The sequence below is a fragment of the Nerophis lumbriciformis genome, linkage group LG01 (genome assembly GCF_033978685.3).
Source record: "Nerophis lumbriciformis linkage group LG01, RoL_Nlum_v2.1, whole genome shotgun sequence".
Taxonomy (NCBI): Eukaryota; Metazoa; Chordata; class Actinopteri; order Syngnathiformes; family Syngnathidae; genus Nerophis; species Nerophis lumbriciformis.
Genome location: NC_084548.2, coordinates 72,479,079 through 72,500,000, shown reverse-complemented (window position 1 = coordinate 72,500,000; position 20,922 = coordinate 72,479,079). Strand labels below are relative to the sequence as shown.

General features: G+C 45.5%; 1 protein-coding gene across 2 annotated transcripts in view; it reads left to right on the top strand.

Annotated features, from left to right (window-relative positions):
• LOC133572630 (inactive dipeptidyl peptidase 10) overlaps positions 1-20,922 on the top strand; it is a 166,521-nt gene that overhangs the window by 55,828 nt on the left and 89,771 nt on the right. For both annotated transcript variants that reach the window (XR_009810555.2, XM_061925477.1), the window contains one exon: positions 5,309-5,380. Coding sequence is in view for 1 of the 2 variants with exons in the window: in XM_061925477.1 (XP_061781461.1) it covers positions 5,309-5,380 (72 nt within the window). In the remaining variant the exon portion in view is untranslated. The remainder of the gene's footprint in view (positions 1-5,308; positions 5,381-20,922) is intronic.

Below are 20,922 nucleotides of genomic sequence, written 5' to 3'. Positions count from 1 at the left end.
CATCGATTCTGATTTATTATTATTTTTGAACTATGACAGTTTTAAAGAAAAGAGCACTCTTTGTGTTGCTCGAGTCAACATTTTTATGTTACATTTCACCCTTATGCTTTTTCTCAATGTTTTTATTAGTATTGTATTTTTCAAACTATAAGGAACTCTTAAAACCATTCGGATTGTTCTAGGCGCAAAGTGGAAAAGCCAGCATGTGTGATGGTATGGGGGTGTATTAGTGCCCAACTTACACATCTGTGTATTCACCATTAATGCTGAAAGGTACATACAGCTTTTGGAGCAACATATGTTGCCATCCAAACAACGTCATCATGGACGCCCCTGCTTATTTCAGCAATACAAGCCACGTGTTACAACAGCGTGGCTTCATAGTAAAATAGTGCGGGTACTAGACTGGCCTGCCTGTAGTCCAGACCTGTCTCCCATTGAAAATGTGTGGCACATTATGAAGCCTAAAATACCACAACCCAGACCCCTGGACTTAAGCTGTACATCAAGCAAGAATGGGAAATAATTCCACCTAAAAAAGCTTGAAAAATTGGTCTCCTCAGTTCCCATACGTGTATTCAATTGAATATAAGTTGAAAGGGATTTGCAAATCATTGTATTCTCTTTTTATTTTCGTATATAATACGTGCTGCAGGCCTCTAAAAAAAATGGCTGTGGGGCCACACTTTAAGATGGTGTGTTCCACGCCTCGCGGGGGTGAAGCGGACACTCTGCTTCCACCACACGCTGCAGTGACTCCACATCATTCAGGCGTTAGCGTCACACTGAGGAATTTTCACGGCATCAAATATTTTGGCGGAGCGTGCAGCTCATTTTCCAGCCGCTCTGTCGTTTTCAAAGAGAATCTTTATCGAGCGTACCACACACACACACACACACACACACACACACACACACACACACACACACACACACACACACACACACACACACGGTATGTGGGTCAGTGCAAGCTGCTGTTGTCATGCTCAAGATGAAGTGTGTTGGGATTATGGCGAGCGCCAAGGTTTGCCCTAAAAACGACTGCAAAGTGGAGAGCAGAGGGTGCTGCCGTCGTAATGTCTCCATCACAACACTAATAGACAACACTACACGCCTAATTAATGTCATTGCTACTGTTTGTCAACACGGCCGCTGTGGAAAAGCTCGTTAAAACATCTGAGATGGCAACTTTCGGACACAAAAACACTTGAAGCCAAGTCGCATAATTGTGGATGAAAAAAAAATAAAAAAAATTCAGAAATACATATTTAATATACCGTATTTTCCGGACAAGTTGTCTATTATGTTCACTATTTTATTTAAGGATTAAATTACAATAATAAACATAGGACTAATGCACCCTAAGATTTTTTTGTTCAAATAAAGCCAATAATGACATTTTTTATGGTGCCCTTTATTTAGAAAAGTATCAAAGTATGGAAATACATTTTGGTATCGAGACAACCCTACAAAAACTTCTCATAAATGACGACTTGGTTCTCGATCCGTTGGCGGACATCACGTCTCTATTTCACTGTGTTGTCCTTTCGTTCCTTCATGGAAAAAGCCCACGTGAAAAATCTTCATTACATTACATTACGCAGCTGCTCCTAAGGGGAGGTGGTCATAAACAGCTGTTGCACTCGGTCATAAACAGTTGCTTGGAGCGATGTCAGGTCCTGCTTCCTCTCCGGATTTGTAGATCTCGGGTCAGGACAAGATCTCGCTGTGGCTGTCAATAGATCAAAGAAACCGACTCCTCCGTGTCGCATCCCATCGCACACAGTGGAGTTTTACAAGTCTTTTTTGCTTGATAAGAGGAACTTCAGCTTTTTTCTTAGGGACGGCGTGGCACAGTTGCCCGTTCCAGCAACCTGAGGGTTCCTGGTTCGAACCCCACCTTCAACCAACCTAGTCACGTCTGTTGTGTCCTTGAGCAAGACACTTCACCCTTGCTCCTGATGGGTTGCGGTTAGGGCCTTGCATGGCGGCTCCCGCCATCAGTGCGTGAATGTGTGTGTGTGAGTGAATGTGTGAATGTGGAAATAGTGTCAAAGCGCTTGGGGTACCTTGAAGGTAAAAAAGCGCTATACAAATGTCAGGTTCACATCTATGAGACAAGACAAGAAGTAAAGAAATCAAACAGAGACAGGATTCAATTTAGCTCATGAGGAGAGCGTGTACCCTTGTACAGTGTCGTACCACGCTCTGACGAGGGAGTTTCACGCCTCCTCCTTTATTTGGGCATTTCCTGATTACATTACATTACATTACGCAGCTGCTTCTAAGGGGAGGTGGTCATAAACAGCTGTTGCACTCGGTCATAAACAGTTCAAAGAAAAGGTGTCAGGTCCTGCTTCCTCTCCGCTTCGTAGATCTCGGGTCAGGACAAGATCTCGCTGTGGCTGTCAATAGATCAAAGAAACCGACTCCTCCATGTCGCATCCCATCGCACACAGTGGAGTTTTACAAGCCTTTTTTGCTTGATAAAATAAAATACAGCTTTTTTTCTTAGGGACGGCGTGGCACAGTTGCCCGTTCCAGCAACCTGAGGGTTCCTGGTTCGACCCCCACCTTCAACCAACCTAGTCATGTCTGTTGTGTCCTTGAGCAAGACACTTCACCCTTGCTCCTGATGGGTCGCAGTTAGGGCCTTGCATGGCGGCTCCCGCCATCAGTGTGTGAATGTGTGTGTGAATGAATGGGTGAATGTGGAAAAAGTGTCCAAGCGCTTTGGGTACCTTGAAGGTAGAAAAGCGCTATACAGGTGTCAGGTTCAAACACCGATGACATATATTAGACAAGACAAGAAGCAAGGAAATCAAACAGAGACAGGATTCATTTTAGCTCATGAGGAGAGCGCGTAGACCTGTACCCTTGTACAGAGTCGTCCCACGCTCTGACGAGGGAGTTCCACGCATCCTCCTTTATTTGGGCATTTCCTGATTACATTACATTACATTACATTACGCAGCTGCTTCTAAGGGGAGGTGGTCATAAACAGCTGTTGCACTCGGTCATAAACAGTTCAAAGAAAAGGTGTCAGGTCCTGCTTCCTCTCCGCTTCGTAGATCTCGGGTCAGGACAAGATCTCGCTGTGGCTGTCAATAGATCAAAGAAACCGACTCCTCCACGTCGTATCCCATCGTACACAGTGGAGTTTCACAAGCCTTTTTTGCTTGATAAAATGAAATACAGCTTTTTTCTTAGGGACGGCGTGGTACAGTTGGGAGAGTGGCCATGCCAGCAACCTGAGGGTTCCTGGTTCGACCCCCACCTTCTACCAACCTTGTCACGTCGGTTGTGTCCTTGAGCAAGACACTTCACCCTTGCTCCTGATGGGTCGCGGTTAGCGCCTTGCATGGCGGCTCCCGCCATCAGTGTGTGTGTGTGAATGAGTGAATGTGGAAATAGTGTCAAAGCGCTTTGGGTACCTTGAAGGTAGAAAAGCGCTATACAAATGTTAGGTTCACATCTATGAGACAAGACAAGAAGTAAAGAAATCAAACTGAGACAGGATTCAATTTAGCTCATGAGGAGAGCGTGTACCCTTGTACAGTGTCGTCCCACGCTCTGACGAGGGAGTTCCACGCCTCCTCCTTTATTTGGGCATTTTCTGATTACATTACATTATATTACACAGCTGCTTCTAAGGGGAGGTGGTCATAAACAGCTGTTGCACTCGGTCATAAACAGTTCAAAGAAAAGGTGTCAGGTCCTGCTTCCTCTCCGGATTTGTAAGTCTTGGGTCAGGACAAGATCTCGCTGTGGCTGTCAATAGATCAAAGAAACCGACTCCTCCATGTCGCATCCCATCGCACACAGTGGAGTTTTACAAGCGTTTTTTTGCTTGATAAGATGAAATACAGCTTTTTTCTTAGGGACGGCGTGGCACAGTTGGGCGAGTGGCCGTTCCAGCAACCTGAGGGTTCCTAGTTCGACCCCCACCTTCTACCAACCTTGTCACGCCGGTTGTGTCCTTGAGCAAGACACTTCACCCTTAATCCTGATGGGTCGCGGTTAGCGCCTAGCAAGGCGGCTCCCGCCATCAGTGTGTGAATGTGTGAGTGAATGTGTGAATGTGGAAATAGTGTCAAAGCGCTTTGGGTACCTTGAAGGTAGAAAAGCGCTATACAAATGTCAGGTTCACATCTATGAGACAAGACAAGAAGTAAAGAAATCAAACAGAGACAGGATTCAATTTAGCTCATGAGGAGAGCGTGTACCCTTGTACAGTGTCGTCCCACGCTCTGACGAGGGAGTTCCACGCCTCCTCCTTTATTTGGGCATTTCCTGATTACATTACATTACATTACGCAGCTGCTTCTAAGGGGAGGTGGTCATAAACAGCTGTTGCACTTGGTCATAAACAGTTCAAAGAAAAGGTGTCAGGTCCTGCTTCCTCTCCGGATTTGTAGATCTCGGGTCAGGACAAGATCTTGCTGTGGCTGTCAATAGATCAAAGAAACCGACTCCTCCACGTCGCATCCCATCGCACACAGTGGAGTTTCACAAGCCTTTTTTGCTTGATAAGATGAAATACAGCTTTTTTCTTAGGGACGGCGTGGTACGGTTGGGAGAGTGGCCATGCCAGCAACCTGAGGGTTCCTGGTTCGACCCCCACCTTCTACCAACCTAGTCACGTCCGTTGTGTCTTTGAGCAAGACACTTCACCCTTGCTCCTGATGGGTTGCGGTTAGGGCCTTGCATGGCGGCTCCCGCCATCAGTGTGTGAATGTGTGAGTGAATGGGTGAATGTGGAAATAGTGTCAAAGCGCTTTGGGTACCTTGAAGGTAGAAAAGCGCTATACAAATGTCAGGTTCACATCTATGAGACAAGACAAGAAGTAAAGAAATCAAACAGAGACAGGATTCAATTTAGCTCATGAGGAGAGCGCGTACCCTTGTACAGTGTCGTCCCACGCTCTGACGAGGGAGTTCCACGCCTCCTCCTTTATTTGGGCATTTCCTGATTACATTACATTACACAGCTGCTTCTAAGGGGAGGTGGTCATAAACAGCTGTTGCACTCGGTCATAAACAGTTCAAAGAAAAGGTGTCAGGTACTGCTTTGTAGATCTCGGGTCAGGACAAATTCTTGCTGTGGCTTTCAACAGATCAAAGAAACCGACTCCTCCATGTCACATCCCATCGCACACAGTGGAGTTTTACAAGCCTTTTTTGCTTGATAAGATGAAATACAGCTTTTTTCTTCTACTCAATGTAACACAGAAGTTGTGTGATAACTTCTATACAATTATTCCGACAACAAGTATAACCCATTTATCATTTTTTTCTTCCCCAGGAACTGAGCGCCACCAGATTCCAAGTGTCTGCGGACAAGAGCGCCGTGCTCCTGGCCTACGACATTCGAGCGGTAAGTTCACCTGATTTATTTGCCCAAATATGGCGGGCTGGTCGTTAGCGCCGCAAACAATGGAAGCTCACACGTGGACGCACCGCTCGATAAAAGCGATGGCGAGCGGTTCCGGGGTATCGCCACGGGAGATGAATATTTAAAGAGCGGGAGGATGAAAGGATCGAGGAGGGTCGAGGGGCGGCCGATAAAGGAGATGGAAAGATGGCGAGGCGTGAAACGGGTTGAAAATGGATGACCATGAATTGACTCGCAGCTGATGTTTGCTTAAAAGACTCGCTCCGGCACTTTCCGCCGAGCGGTGATGTCACACACGACAGAAGGTCTTTTGCCTTTTTATTACAATCCCAGTCTCTCTTCCTTTCTTTCTGCTATTGTTTGGTGTTCTGAACATAACGAGCCGATCCATTATTGAAGTTCCATGTTCAGAATAAAAGTGTGCCAGCAGAAAAAGCTGCTTTCTGTAGTCAAAGAGAGGAGGGAGGTTGCTAATAAACACAACATCAAACTGATTCCAGCTCCTTGTTTGATGAATGCAAAAGGAGCTGCCAGAGTAGACCTGAACTCGGTGCAGGGGTCTTCAAAAATCGCTGCCGTTGTGTCCTTGGGCAGGACGCTTCACCCTTGCCCCCGGTGCCGCTCACACCGGTGAATGAATGAGTTGTAAATATGAATGATGGGTTATCACTTCTCTGTGAAGCGCTTTGAGTGTCTAGAAAAGCGCTATATAAATCGAATCCATTGTTATTATTATTATTATTATTAGACGAATTCTGGGTGTTGTTGATAAATGGCTTTGGCTTTGCATAGTTTTCATATTGCACCACACATTTTCAATGTCTGGACTACAGGCAGGCCAGTCTAGTACCAGCACTCTTTTACTACGAAGCCACGCTGTTGTAACACGTGGCTTGGCATTGTCATGCTGAAATAAGCAGGGGCGTCCATGACTTGGTTGTCAGCAGGCAGGGTCTGGAAACAAACTGCGGACACGAGACAAGTCGCAAAGCAAGATTACCCGTTTTGTGCCTTTGCACAGGTAGAAAAGCACAACTTCGGCACGATTGATAATAACTATAGCAACGGCCTTTAAGCATAAGAGTTGTGTGATGACTTATACATAATTATTCTAACATTTCTTGTCAGTTTAGGGTTAGGGTTAGGGTTGGGGTTGGGGTTGGGGTTAGGGTTAGGGTTAGAGGGTTAGGGTTAGGGTTAGGGTTAGGGTTAGGGTTAGGCATAAAGAAAAAGATTTAGGGTTAGGGCTGAGGTTGGGGTTAGTATTAGGATTAGGGTTAGGGTTAGGGTTGAGGTTGGGGTTGGGGTTAGGATTAGGGTTAGGGTTAGGGTTGGGGTTGGAGTTTGGGTTAGGGTTAGGGTTAGGGTTAGGGTTAGGGTTAGGGTTGGAGTTTGGGTTAGGGTTAGGGTTAGGATTAGGGTTAGGATTAGGATTAGGGTTAAGGTTAGGCATAAAGAAAAAGGCTTGGTTAGTGTTAGGGCCAGGGTTAGGGGTGGGGTTAGGATTAGGGTTAGGTTTAGAGTTGGGGTTAGGCATAAAGAAAGAGAGTTGGTTAGGGTTAGGGCTAGGGTTGGGGTTAGGGTTAGGGTTAGGGTTAGGGCTAGGGTTGGGGTTGGGGGTTAGGGTTGGGTTTAGGGTTAGGGTTAGGGTTAGGCATAAAGAAAAAGACTTAGTTAGGGTTAGGGATGGGGTTGGGGTGGGGTTGGGGTTAGTATTAGGATTAGGATTAGGGTTAGGGTTAGGGTTAGTGTTGGGGTTGGGGTTAAGATTAGGGTTGGGGTTAGGGTTGGGGTTGGGGTTAGGATTAGGATTAGGGTTAAGGTTAAGCATAAAGAAAAAGAGATGGTTAGTGTTAGGGCCAGGGTTAGGGGTGGGGTTAGGAATAGGGTTAGGTTTAGAGTTGGGGTTGGGCATAAAGAAAGAGAGTTGGTTAGGGTTAGGGCTAGGGTTGGGGGTGGGGTTAGGGTTGGGGTTAGGGTTAGGGTAGGGGTTGGGGTTGGGGTTGGGGTTAGGATTAGGATTAGGATTAGGTTTGGTTTAGGGTTGGGGTTGAGGTTGAGGTTGAGGTTAGGGTTAGGATTAGGGTTAAGGTTAGGGTTAGGGTTGGGGTTGGGTTGAGGTTGAGGTTAAGGTTAGGGTTAGGATTAGGGTTAGGGTTAGGCATAAAGAAAAATAGTTGGTTAGGGTTATGGTTGGGGTTGGGGTTAGGGTTAGGGTTAGAGTTAGGTTTAGGCATAAAGAAAGAGAGTTGGTTAGGGTTAGGGCCAGGGTTAGGGGTGGGGTTAGGATTAGGGTTAGGTTTAGAGTTAGGGTTAGGCATAAAGAAAGAGAGTTGGTTAGGGTTAGGGCTAGGGTTGGGGTTAGTGTTGGGGTTAGGGTTAGGGTTAGAGTTAGAGGGTTAGGGTTAGGGTTAGAGTTAGGCATAAAGAAAAATACTTAGTTAGGGTTAGGGCTGGGGTTGGGGTTGGGGTTAGGGTTAGTATTAGGGTTAGGATTAGGGTTAGGGTTAGGGTTAGGGTTGGGGTTGGGGTTAAGATTAGGGTTGGGGTTAGGGTTGGGGTTGGGGTTAGGATTAGGATTAGGGTTAAGGTTAAGCATAAAGAAAAAGAGTTGGTTAGTGTTAGGGCCAGGGTTAGGGGTGGGGTTAGGAATAGGGTTAGGTTTAGAGTTGGGGTTAGGCATAAAGAAAGAGATTTGGTTAGGGTTAGGGCTAGGGTTGGGGGTGGGGTTAGGGTTGGGGTTAGGGTTAGGGTAGGGGTTGGGGTTGGGGTTAGGATTAGGATTAGGTTTGGTTTAGGGTTGGGGTTGAGGTTGAGGTTGAGGTTAGGGTTAGGATTAGGGTTAAGGTTAGGGTTGGGTTGAGGTTGAGGTTAAGGTTAAGGTTAGGGTTAGGATTAGGGTTAGGGTTAGGCATAAAGAAAAAGAGTTGGTTAGGGTTATGGTTGGGGTTGGGGTTAGGGTTAGGGTTAGAGTTAGGTTTAGGCATAAAGAAAGAGAGTTGGTTAGGGTTAGGGCCAGGGTTAGGGGTGAGGTTAGGATTAGGGTTAGGTTTAGAGTTAGGGTTAGGCATAAAGAAAGAAAGTTGGTTAGGGTTAGGGCTAGGGTTGGGGTTAGTGTTGGGGTTAGGGTTAGGGTTAGAGTTAGAGGGTTAGGGTTAGGGTTAGAGTTAGGCATAAAGAAAAATACTTAGTTAGGGTTAGGGCTGGGGTTGGGGTTGGGGTTAGGGTTAGTATTAGGGTTAGGATTAGGGTTAGGGTTAGGGTTAGGGTTGGGGTTGGGGTTAAGATTAGGGTTGGGGTTAGGGTTGGGGTTGGGGTTAGGATTAGGATTAGGGTTAAGGTTAAGCATAAAGAAAAAGAGTTGGTTAGTGTTAGGGCCAGGGTTAGGGGTGGGGTTAGGAATAGGGTTAGGTTTAGAGTTGGGGTTAGGCATAAAGAAAGAGAGTTGGTTAGGGTTAGGGCTAGGGTTGGGGGTGGGGTTAGGGTTGGGGTTAGGGTTAGGGTAGGGGTTGGGGTTGGGGTTAGGATTAGGATTAGGTTTGGTTTAGGGTTGGGGTTGAGGTTGAGGTTAGGGTTAGGGTTAGGATTAGGGTTAAGGTTAGGGTTGGGGTTGGGTTGGGTTGAGGTTGAGGTTAAGGTTAAGGTTAGGGTTAGGATTAGGGTTAGGGTTAGGCATAAAGCAAAAGAGTTGGTTAGGGTTATGGTTGGGGTTGGGGTTAGGGTTAGGGTTAGAGTTAGGTTTAGGCATAAAGAAAGAGAGTTGGTTAGGGTTAGGGCCAGGGTTAGGGGTGGGGTTAGGATTAGGGTTAGGTTTAGAGTTAGGGTTAGGCATAAAGAAAGAGAGTTGGTTAGGGTTAGGGCTAGGGTTGGGGTTAGTGTTGGGGTTAGGGTTAGGGTTAGGGTTAGGGTTAGAGTTAGGCATAAAGAAAAATACTTAGTTAGGGTTAGGGCTGGGGTTGGGGTTGGGGTTATGGTTAGTATTAGGGTTAGGATTAGGGTTAGGGTTAGGGTTAGGGTTGGGGTTGGGGTTAAGATTAGGGTTGGGGTTAGGGTTGGGGTTGGGGTTAGGATTAGGATTAGGGTTAAGGTTAAGCATAAAGAAAAAGAGTTGGTTAGTGTTAGGGCCAGGGTTAGGGGTGGGGTTAGGAATAGGGTTAGGTTTAGAGTTGGGGTTAGGCATAAAGAAAGAGAGTTGGTTAGGGTTAGGGCTAGGGTTGGGGGTGGGGTTAGGGTTGGGGTTAGGGTTAGGGTAGGGGTTGGGGTTGGGGTTAGGATTAGGATTAGGTTTGGTTTAGGGTTGGGGTTGGGGTTGAGGTTGAGGTTGAGGTTAGGGTTAGGGTTAGGGTTAGGATTAGGGTTAAGGTTAGGGTTGGGGTTGGGTTGAGGTTGAGGTTAAGGTTAAGGTTAGGGTTAGGATTAGGGTTAAGGTTAGGCATAAAGAAAAAGAGTTGGTTAGGGTTATGGTTGGGGTTGGGGTTAGGGTTAGGGTTAGAGTTAGGTTTAGGCATAAAGAAAAAGAGTTGGTTAGGGTTAGGGCCAGGGTTAGGGGTGGGGTTAGGATTAGGGTTAGGTTTAGAGTTGGGGTTAGGCATAAAGAAAGAGAGTTGGTTAGGGTTAGGGCTAGGGTTGGGGTTGGGGTTAGTTTTGGGGTTAGGGTTAGGGTTAGGGTTAGAGGGTTAGGGTTAGGGTTAGAGTTAGGCATAAAGAAAAATACTTAGTTAGGGTTAGGGCTGGGGTTGGGGTTGGGGTTAGGGTTAGTATTAGGGTTAGGGTTAGGGTTAGGGTTGGGGTTGGGGTTAAGATTAGGGTTGGGGTTAGGATTAGGTTTAGGGTTAAGGTTAAGCATAAAGAAAAATAGTTGGTTAGTGTTAGGGCCAGGGTTAGGGGTGGGGTTAGGCATAAAGAAAGAGAGTTGGTTAGGGTTAGGGCTAGGGTTGGGGGTGGGGTTAGGGTTGGGGTTAGGGTAGGGGTTGGGGTTGGGGTTAGGATTAGGTTTGGTTTAGGGTTGGGGTTGGGGTTGAGGTTGAGGTTGAGGTTAGGGTTAGGATTAGGGTTAAGGTTAGGGTTGGGGTTGGGTTGAGGTTGAGGTTAAGGTTAAGGTTAGGGTTAGGATTAGGGTTAAGGTTAGGCATAAAGAAAAAGAGTTGGTTAGGGTTATGGTTGGGGTTGGGGTTAGGGTTAGGGTTAGAGTTAGGTTTAGGCATAAAGAAAGAGAGTTGGTTAGGGTTAGGGCTAGGGGTTGGGGTGGGGCGATAGAAAAGTGTGAGAAAAAAGATAAGAAGGGTGTGCACGGTCCGTCTATGGTCCAGCGGGCTCGCACTCACGCCTCGTTGAGGCCCCCCGGATGTCTGGTGCCCAGTTTGGTGATCCAGAGGCGTTCCGCCCAGCCTACGTTGGGCGACACTCCATCCGGAGTTGGCCTGGACCACACACGCCCGACCAGAAGCCCACCCGTGCCGGATGAAACGTTGCACAGGGTAGGTGGTGGTGTTCTTCTGCCGGACAATGTTATATTTGTGCTGGTGGAAACGGGTGGCGATGGCGTTGCGTGTTTCCTCGACATACATAACACGGCATCGCTGGCAGAGGATGACATATATGCAGTTTTTGGTATGCATGTCACCTCTGCACAGCGGCCGAAAGACCGGGTTAGGGTTAGGGTTAGGGTTAGGGTTAGGGTCTTGCATGGCGGCTCCCGCCATCAGTGTGTGAATGTGTGAGTGAATGTGTGAATGTGGAAATAGTGTCAAAGCGCTTTGGGTACCTTGAAGGTAGAAAAGCGCTATACAAATGTCAGGTTCACATCTATGAGACAAGACAATAAGTAAAGAAATCAAACAGAGACAGGATTCAATTTAGCTCATGAGGAGAGCGCGTAGACCTGTACCCTTGTACAGTGTCGTCCCACGCTCTGACGAGGGAGTTCCACGCCTCCTCCTTTATTTGGGCATTTCCTGATTACATTACATTATATTACACAGCTGCTTCTAAGGGGAGGTGGTCATAAACAGCTATTGAACTCGGTCATAAACAGTTCACAGAAAAGGTGCCTGGAGCGTTGTCAGGTCCTGCTTCCTCTCCGGATTTGTAGATCTCGGGTCAGGACAAGATCTTGCTGTGGCTGTCAATAGATCAAAGAAACCGACTCCTCCGTGTCGCATCCCATCGCACACAGTGGAGTTTTACAAGCCTTTTTTTGCTTGATAAGATGAAATACAGCTTTTTTCTTAGGGACGGCGTGGTACAGTTGGGTGAGTGGCCGTTCCAGCAACCTAAGGGTTCCTGGTTCGACCCCTACCTTCTACCAACCTAGTCATGTCCGTTGTGTCCTTGAGCAAGACACTTCACCCTTGCTCCTGATGGGTCGCGGTTATGTGAATGTCAATCAAGTGACCAAAGTGACGTCTTGAAGATCGCTCATTTTTAGGTGTATTTTTTTAAAGGCTGGCGATGGACCGACACACCCTCCGCCATCCACGGGCACCCCTGGGTGTTGTTGACATGCTTTTCATGACAGTGGCAATGGAAAATGTGCTGAAACAAACATCTTCCTGCTGCCTGGCTTGGAGGAAAGTCCCCCCCCCCCCCCCCCGAGGATCCCTGTCCTCCTTGTGGCCAGATCCCCCTCAAATCCATTTATTCCCCCGCCACCCCTAATGGAAAAGCAACTACCCCCGTAAACCTGTTCCATCTTCCCTGCCTTCCTCACAACAATAATCTCTCTGATGGATTTTAAGCGGCCCAAATCCCATTTCCTTCCAAGACAAACCACCTCATTGCTCTCCCTCGCCCCCTCCGCCACGGCAAACTGCATCAGTCAGCATAAATTGCCCCGAGATAGACCGGGGAAAAAGCGGGGGTGGGGGGCGGGGCGAAGAAGACCGAGGGTGAGTGGTAGTACGAGAGGATAAAGCGTGCTTGATGATGACTTACAGCGTAGACGCATACCAACGATCAGAGGACGTATGCAAATCACCTCAATGGCGCTGGTTGTGTTCTGAATCACGGGGGAAACCACTGAAGGGCTGCCAAACCCTAACCCTAACCAATCTGGCGCCCTAGGCAAGATTTTAGGTGGCGCCCCCCCCACATCGGCAGTGAAGTGTATATACTCACAAGAAACCGAATAGCTTTGTCTTTTACCTTTTTTTTTACTTAAAGAAAGCAAATTAACAATCAGAATAGTTAACAAGATAAAAAAAATATGAATAAATAAATGAATGCAAAAAATAAAAAATGAATATATGAAATACAATATTTTTTACATACATATTGCTTAATTTACATTAATGATGTGCACTTTAACAACTAGGCTTACAACTATACCTAATATATAAAGGGGTGGACAAGTGACTATTACCTGCAGGGCAAACATTAGCTAACCAGAAGGCAATAACAATGTAAACAAAAAACACCTGCTTAAAAGATCTAATACAAATGTCCCTGAGGAATGTAAGGTGGGAGTACTGTAATTACCTAACGTTACATTATTATTTTCCATAACAATTTAGCCCCCTCCACAATATTAACCCGACGTTAAAACAGAACTAGCTATTTATTGATTAGCAATTGCCGAATCATGTAACATTAGCTTAATGCTAAAAAGCCAGGTTACTATCACATTCTGTAACAGACAAATAATTTCATGTAGGCTAACGTTACCTACCTGCTTCCTCTTTCTTTTCTCGTTTCTCCTCCTCTTCTTTTCTCTTGTTTCTTCCCTGGGCACCTGACAGTTTTGAACGTTTTGACATCTTGTGTTGAATTTTTTGATGTGGTGACGTCCAAAAAGAGTCATGATACGGGAAGGGAGGGGGCGGCCAGTGCCAACATTTGTGGCACTGGCGTGGCGCCCCCTGATGGACGGCGCCCTTAGCATTTGCCTATACGGCCTATTTCTTGTCAGTTTAGGGTTGGGTTTGGGGTTGGGGTTAGGGTTGGGGTTAGGGTTAGGGTTAGGGTTAGGGTTAGGGTTAGGGTTAGGGTTAGAGGGTTAGGGTTAGAGTTAGGGTTAGGCATAAAGAAAAAGCCTTGTTAGGGTTAGAGCTGGGGTTGGGGTTAGGGTTAATATTAGGGTTAGGATAAGGATTAGGATTAGGATTAGGGTTAGGGTTGGGGTTAGGATTAGGGTTAGGGTTGGGGTTAGGGTTAGGATTAGGGTTAAGGTTAGGCATAAAGAAAAAGGGTTGGTTAGTGTTAGGGCCAGTGTTAGAGGTGGGGTTAGGATTAGGGTTAGGTTTAGAGTTGGGGTTAGGCATAAAGAAAGAGAGTTGGTTAGGGCTAGGGTTGGGGTTGGGGTTAGGGTTGGGGTTAGGGTTAGGGTTAGGGTTAGGGTTAGAGGGTTAGGTTTAGGGTTAGGCATAAAGAAAAAGACTTAGTTAGGGTTAGGGCTGGGGTTGGAGTTGGGGTTAGGGTTAGGGTTAGTATTAGGGTTAGGGTTAGGGTTGGGGTTAGGATTAGGGTTAGGGTTGGGGCTGGGGTTAGGGTTAGGATTAAGATTAGGGTTAAGGTTAGGCATAAAGAAAAATAGTTGGTTAGTGTTAGGGCCAGGGTTAGGGGTGGGTTTAGGATTAGGGTTAGGTTTAGAGTTGGGGTTAGGCATAAAGAAAGAGAGTTGGTTAGGGTTAGGGCTAGGGTTGGGGTTGGGATTAGGGTTAGGGTTAGGTTTAGAGTTGGGGTTAGGCATAAAGAAAGAGAGTTGGTTAGGGCTAGGGTTGGGGTTGGGGTTAGGGTTGGGGTTAGGGTTAGGGTTAGGGTTAGGGTTAGAGGGTTAGGTTTAGGGTTAGGCATAAAGAAAAAGACTTAGTTAGGGTTAGGGCTGGGGTTGGAGTTGGGGTTAGGGTTAGTATTAGGGTTAGGGTTAGGGTTAGGGTTAGGGTTGGGGTTAGGATTAGGGTTAGGGTTGGGGCTGGGGTTAGGGTTAGGATTAAGATTAGGGTTAAGGTTAGGCATAAAGAAAAATAGTTGGTTAGTGTTAGGGCCAGGGTTAGGGGTGGGTTTAGGATTAGGGTTAGGTTTAGAGTTGGGGTTAGGCATAAAGAAAGAGAGTTGGTTAGGGTTAGGGCTAGGGTTGGGGTTGGGATTAGGGTTAGGGTTGCCATTTGTGGCACTGGCGTGGCGCCCCCTGATGGACGGCGCCCTTAGCATTTGCCTATACGGCCTATGCCACGGGCCGGCCCTGGCTGCCTAACACCACGGGTGGGAATCAGCATCCCCCGACACATTTCATTCTAGCCAAGGAACAACACTGTCTGGTACACTTTAGAGTAGTCAGTGTAGAACTTGTAAAGCAGTATGGATTTACCATCAATCACTGGGGCGTCAAACTCCTTTTCATTACAGCGAATGAGTTATGAATTTGCCTATTCATGTGTTGTTTACATACAGAGTCGCATTTCTCGGGACTTGACACATGCTAACTGTTAGCATGCTATCATGCTAACATTGTTATGGAATTTTGCAACCGTACACCTCAGAGTCATACAACTGGGCACTTGGCACATGCTAACTGTTAGCATGCTAACGTTACAATGCTAACATGTTCACCTACTATTACAGCCGTACACCTCAAAGTCGACACATGCTAACTGTTAGCATGTTATCATGCTAACATTGTTATGGAATTTTGCAACCGTACACCTCAGAGTCATACAACTGGGCACTTGGCACATGCTAACTGTTAGCATGCTAACGTTACAATGCTAACATGTTCACCTACTACTGCAGCCGTACACCTCAAAGTCGACACATGCTAACTGTTAGCATGCTAACCTTAGCATGTTAGCATGCTAACATTTTTATCTATCATTGCGACTGTACGCATCAGAGTCATACAATTTAGCACTTGACACATGCTAACTGCTAGCATGCTAACTGCTAGCGTGCTAACGTTACCATGTTATCGTGCTAGCATGTTTACCTTAAATTGCAGCCGTACACCTCAAAGTCATACAACGTGGCACATGACACATGCTAACTGCTAGCATGCTAGCGTTATCATGCTAACATGTTCACCTAATAGTGCAGCCGTACACCTCAGAGTCATACAACTTGGCAATTGACACATGCTAACTGTTAGCATGCTAACCTTATCATGCTAACATTTTTATCTAACGTTGCGACCGTACGCCTCAGAGTCATACAACTGGGTGCTTGGCACATGCTAACTGTTAGCACGCTAACCTTAGCATGCTATCATACTAACATTTTTATCCAACATTGCGGGCGTACCCCTCAAAGTCATACAGCTTGGCACTTGACACATGCTAACTGTTAGCATGCTCACCTTAGCATTTTATCATGCTAACATTGTTATCCGAATTTTGCAACCGTACGCTTTAGAGTCATACAACTGGGCGCTTGACACATGCTAACTGTTAGCACGCTAACGTTATAATGCTAACATGTTCACCGAATATTGCAGCCGTACACCTCAAAGTCACACAACTTGGCACTTGACACATGCTAACTGTTAGCATGCTCACCATAGCATGTTAGCATGCTAACATTTTTATCTAACATTGCGACCATACGCATCAGAGTCATACAACTGGGCACTTGACATGTGCTAACTGTTAGCATGCTAAGGTTACAATGCTAACATGTTCACCTAATATTGCAGCCGTACACCTCAAAGTCACACAACTTGGCACTTGACACATGCTAACTGTTAGCATGCTCACCATAGCATGTTAGCATGCTAACATTTTTATCTAACATTGCGACCGTACGCATCAGAGTCATACAACTTGGCACTTGACACATGCTAACTGCTAGCATGCTAACTGCTAGCATGCTAACTACTAGCATGCTAACGTTACCATGTTATCATGCTAACATGTTTACCTTACATTGCAGCCGTACACCTCAAAGTCATACAACGTGGCACATGACACATGCTAACTGTTAGCATGCTAACACTTAGCATTTCATCATGCTAACATTGTTATCCGAATTTTGCAACCGTACGCCTCAAAGTCATACAACGTGGCACTTGACACATGCTAACTGTTAGCATGCTAACATGTTCACCTACTATTGCAGCCGCACACCTCAAAGTCACACAACTCGGCACTTGACACATGCTAACTGTTAGCATGCTAACCTTAGCATGTTATCATGTTTACCTAATAGTGCAGCCGTACACCTCAGAGTCATACAACTGGGCGCTTGGCACATGCTAACTGTTAGCATGCTAACCTTACAATGCTAACATGTTCACCTACTACTGCAGCCGTACACCTCAAAGTCATACAACGTGGCACTTGACACATGCTAACTGTTAGCATGCTAACCTTAGCATGTTAGCACCATTTTTATCTAACATTGCGACTGTACGCATCAGAGTCATACAATTTAGCGCTTGACACATGCTAACTGCTATCATGCTAACTGCTAGCATGCTAACTACTAGCATGCTAACGTTACCATGTTATCATGCTAACATGTTTACCTTACATTGCAGCCGTACACCTCAAAGTCATACAACGTGGCACATGACACATGCTAACTGTTAGCATGCTAACACTTAGCATTTCATCATGCTAACATTGTTATCCGAATTTTGCAACCGTACGCCTCAAAGTCATACAACGTGACACTTGACACATGCTAACTGTTAGCATGCTAACCTTAGCATGTTAGCACCATTTTTATCTAACATTGCGACTGTACGCATCAGAGTCATACAATTTAGCGCTTGACACATGCTAACTGCTAGCATGCTAACTACTAGCATGCTAACGTTACCATGTTATCATGCTAACATGTTTACCTTACATTGCAGCCGTACACCTCAAAGTCATACAACGTGGCACATGACACATGCTAACTGTTAGCATGCTAACACTTAGCATTTCATCATGCTAACATTGTTATCCGAATTTTGCAACCGTACGCCTCAGAGTCATACAACTGGGCGCTTGACACATGCTAACTGTTAGCATGCTAACATGTTCACCTACTATTGCAGCCGCACACCTCAAAGTCACACAACTCGGCACTTGACACATGCTAACTGTTAGCATGCTAACCTTAGCATGTTATCATGTTTACCTAATAGTGCAGCCGTACACCTCAGAGTCATACAACTGGGCGCTTGACACATGCTAACTGGTAGCATGCTAACGTTATAATGCTAACATGTTCACCGAATATTGCAGCCGTACACCTCAAAGTCACACAACTCGGCACTTGACACATGCTAACTGTTAGCATGCTAACCTTAGCATGTTATCATGTTTACCTAATAGTGCAGCCGTACACCTCAAAGTCATACAACGTGGCACATGACACATGCTAACTGTTAGCATGCTAACCTTAGCATGTTAGCATGCTAACATTTTTGTCTAACATTGCGACTGTACGCATCAGAGTCATACAATTTAGCACTTGACACATGCTAACTGTTAGCATGCTAGCGTTATCATGCTAAAATGCTCAACTAATATTGCAGCCGTACACCTCAGAGTCATGCAACTTGGCAAATTGACACATGCTAACTGTTAGCATGCTAACCTTATCATGCTAACATTTTTATCTAACGTTGCGACCGTACGCCTCAAGAGTCATACAACTGGGCGCTTGGCACATGCTAACTGTTAGCACGCTAACGTTACAATGCTAACATGTTCACCTGATTTTGCAGCCATACACCTCAGAGTCATACAACGTGGCACTTGACACATGCTAACTGTTAGCATGCTAACAGTTAGCATTTTATCATGCTAACATTGTTATGGAATTTCGCGACCGTACACCTCAAAGTCACACAACTGGGCACTTGACACATGCTAACTGTTAGCATGCTAACCTTAGCATGTTAGCATGCAAACATTTGTATCTAACATTGAGACCATACGCCTCAGAGTCATACAACTTGGCACTTGACACATGCTAACTGCTAGCATGCTAACTGCTAGCATGCTAACGTTACCATGTTATCGTGCTAACATGTTTACCTTACATTGCAGCCGTACACCTCAAAGTCATACAACGTGGCACATGACACATGCTAATTGTTAGCATGCTAGCGTTATCATGCTAACATGTTCACCTAATAGTGCAGCCGTACACCTCAGAGTCATACAACTTGGCAATTGACACATGCTAACTGTTAGCATACTAACCTTATCATGCTAACATTTTTATCTAACGTTGCGACTGTACGCATCAGAGTCATACAACTGGGCGCTTGGCACATGCTAACTGTTAGCACGGTAACGTTACAATGCTAACATATTCACCTGATTTTGCAGCCGTACACCTCAGAGTCATACAACGTGGCACTTGACACATGCTAACTGTGTTAGCATTTTATCATGCTAACATTGTTATGGAATTTCGCGACCGTACACCTCAAAGTCATACAACTGGGCACTTGACACATGCTAACTGTTAGCATGCTAACCTTAGCATGCTATCATGCTAACATTTTTATCCAACATTGCGGGTATACCCCCTCAAAGTTATACAGCTTGGCACTTGACACATGCTAACTGTTAGCTTGCTCACCTTATCATGTTATCATGCTAACATTTTTATCTAACATTGCAACCGTACACCTCAATGTCATACAACTGGGAACTTGGCACATGCTAACTGTTAGCATGCTAATGTTACAATGCTAACATGTTCACCTAATATTGCAGCCGTACACCTCAAAGTCATACAACTTGGCACTTGACACATGGTAACTGTCAGTATGCTAACCTTAGCATGCTAGCATTTTTATCTAACATTGCGACTGTGCACATCAGAGTCATACAACTTAGCACTTGACACATGCTAACTGTTAGCATGCTAACGTTGCCATGGAATCATGCTAACATGTTTACCGTACATGCTAACTGTTAGCATGCTAACCTTAGCATGTTATCATGTTTACTTAATATTGCAGCCGTACACCTCAGAGTCATACAACTTGGCACTTGACACATGCTAACTGTTAGCATGTTATCATGCTAACATTTTTATCTAACATTGCGGGCGTGCCCCTCAAAGTCATACAACTCGGCACTCGACACATGCTAACTGTTAGCATGCTAACAATAGCATGTTATCATGCTAACGATTGTATCAAATATTGCGACCGTACACCTCAAAGTCATATAACTTGACACGTTAACTGTTAGCATGCTAACATTTGTATCTCATGTTGCAGCCGTACAACTCGGAGTCATACAAATTGGCACTTGACACATGCTAACTGTTAGCATGCTAACATTAGCATGCTAACATTTGTATCCAACATTGCAGCCGCACACCTCAGACTCGTATAACTTGGTACTTGACACATGCTAACTGTTAGCATGCTAACTTTAACATGTCCTAGGTATCTGTCCTAGATAGACGGTGCTATTTTTTCCCGTTCAAAGCATGCAGCAACATTGCACACATTTTTTTTTACTGTTTTCTGCACGTGTCTTCATACTGAAGATGTGTGTCCTAATTATAATTGAAGACAAGTAGCAGTAGATTGACTCGTTCAAAGTGGAAACATGTGACGCTGTGCAAACAACAACAACGCATGCATATCATTGTTAACACTTAAAGTGGAAATAAGGATGCAAAAACAATCATTTTTGTGGTGCGCCGGCATTTTCTGAGGCTCGAGCTGGAGTTAAAAGGTTCATGCCTGGCTTTGGCAGCACAGGTGGATGAGGAGCGACCTGGCATGATCCCAGCAGCACACCAGACTATCCTGTTTTCTTTAATCCACTTGAAGTGAGCCGTGGAGCGTTGACTCTCCCACGGTGCAATGTGAGACCGTGTTGTTACAGCCACAAGGAGGTCTCGGCCCACTGGACTGTCGAATTGCTCACACATTCATCAGTGTGGAGAGAAACTCAACCACTTATATACAATATTGCCCTCAACTTTCAGAAAGCATTTCTTTCTATCTTGCCACTTATCAATACTCTATACCAGTGTTTTGGGAGATGATCTAATTTCACCTATTTGGGTTAAAAATAGTTTTTGCAAAGCAGTAATTATAGTCTGCAAATGATGTGTTGTTGTTGAGTGTCGGTGCTGTCCAGAGCTCGGCAGAGTAACCGTGTAATACTCTTCCATATCAGTAGGTGGCAGCCGGTAGCTAATTGCTTTGTACCGTATTTTCCGCACCATAAGGCGCCCTGGGTTATAAGCCGCGCCTTCAATGAACGGCATATTTCAAAACTTTGTCCACCCATAAGCCGCCCCGTGTTGTAAGCCGCATCTAACTGCGCTAAAGGAATGTCAAAAAAACCAGTCATGGAATCGTATATCAACATGGACGGAGCTGCTGAAAAAAGCCACCCGGCCTCTTCGCGTAAACTTAAACTTACCTTAACCACTCGCTCATCTTTTCTTCATCCATCCCTTCGAGTTAGCTTTTATGATGACGCCGGCTGGAAAGGTCTCTTTTGGCAAGGTCTTCCTTTTGAATATCACCATGGGTGGAAGTTTCTGGCCATTAGCATGGCAAGCTAGAACCACAGTGAAGGATGACTTCTCATTCCCTGTGGTGCGAATATTCACCGTAC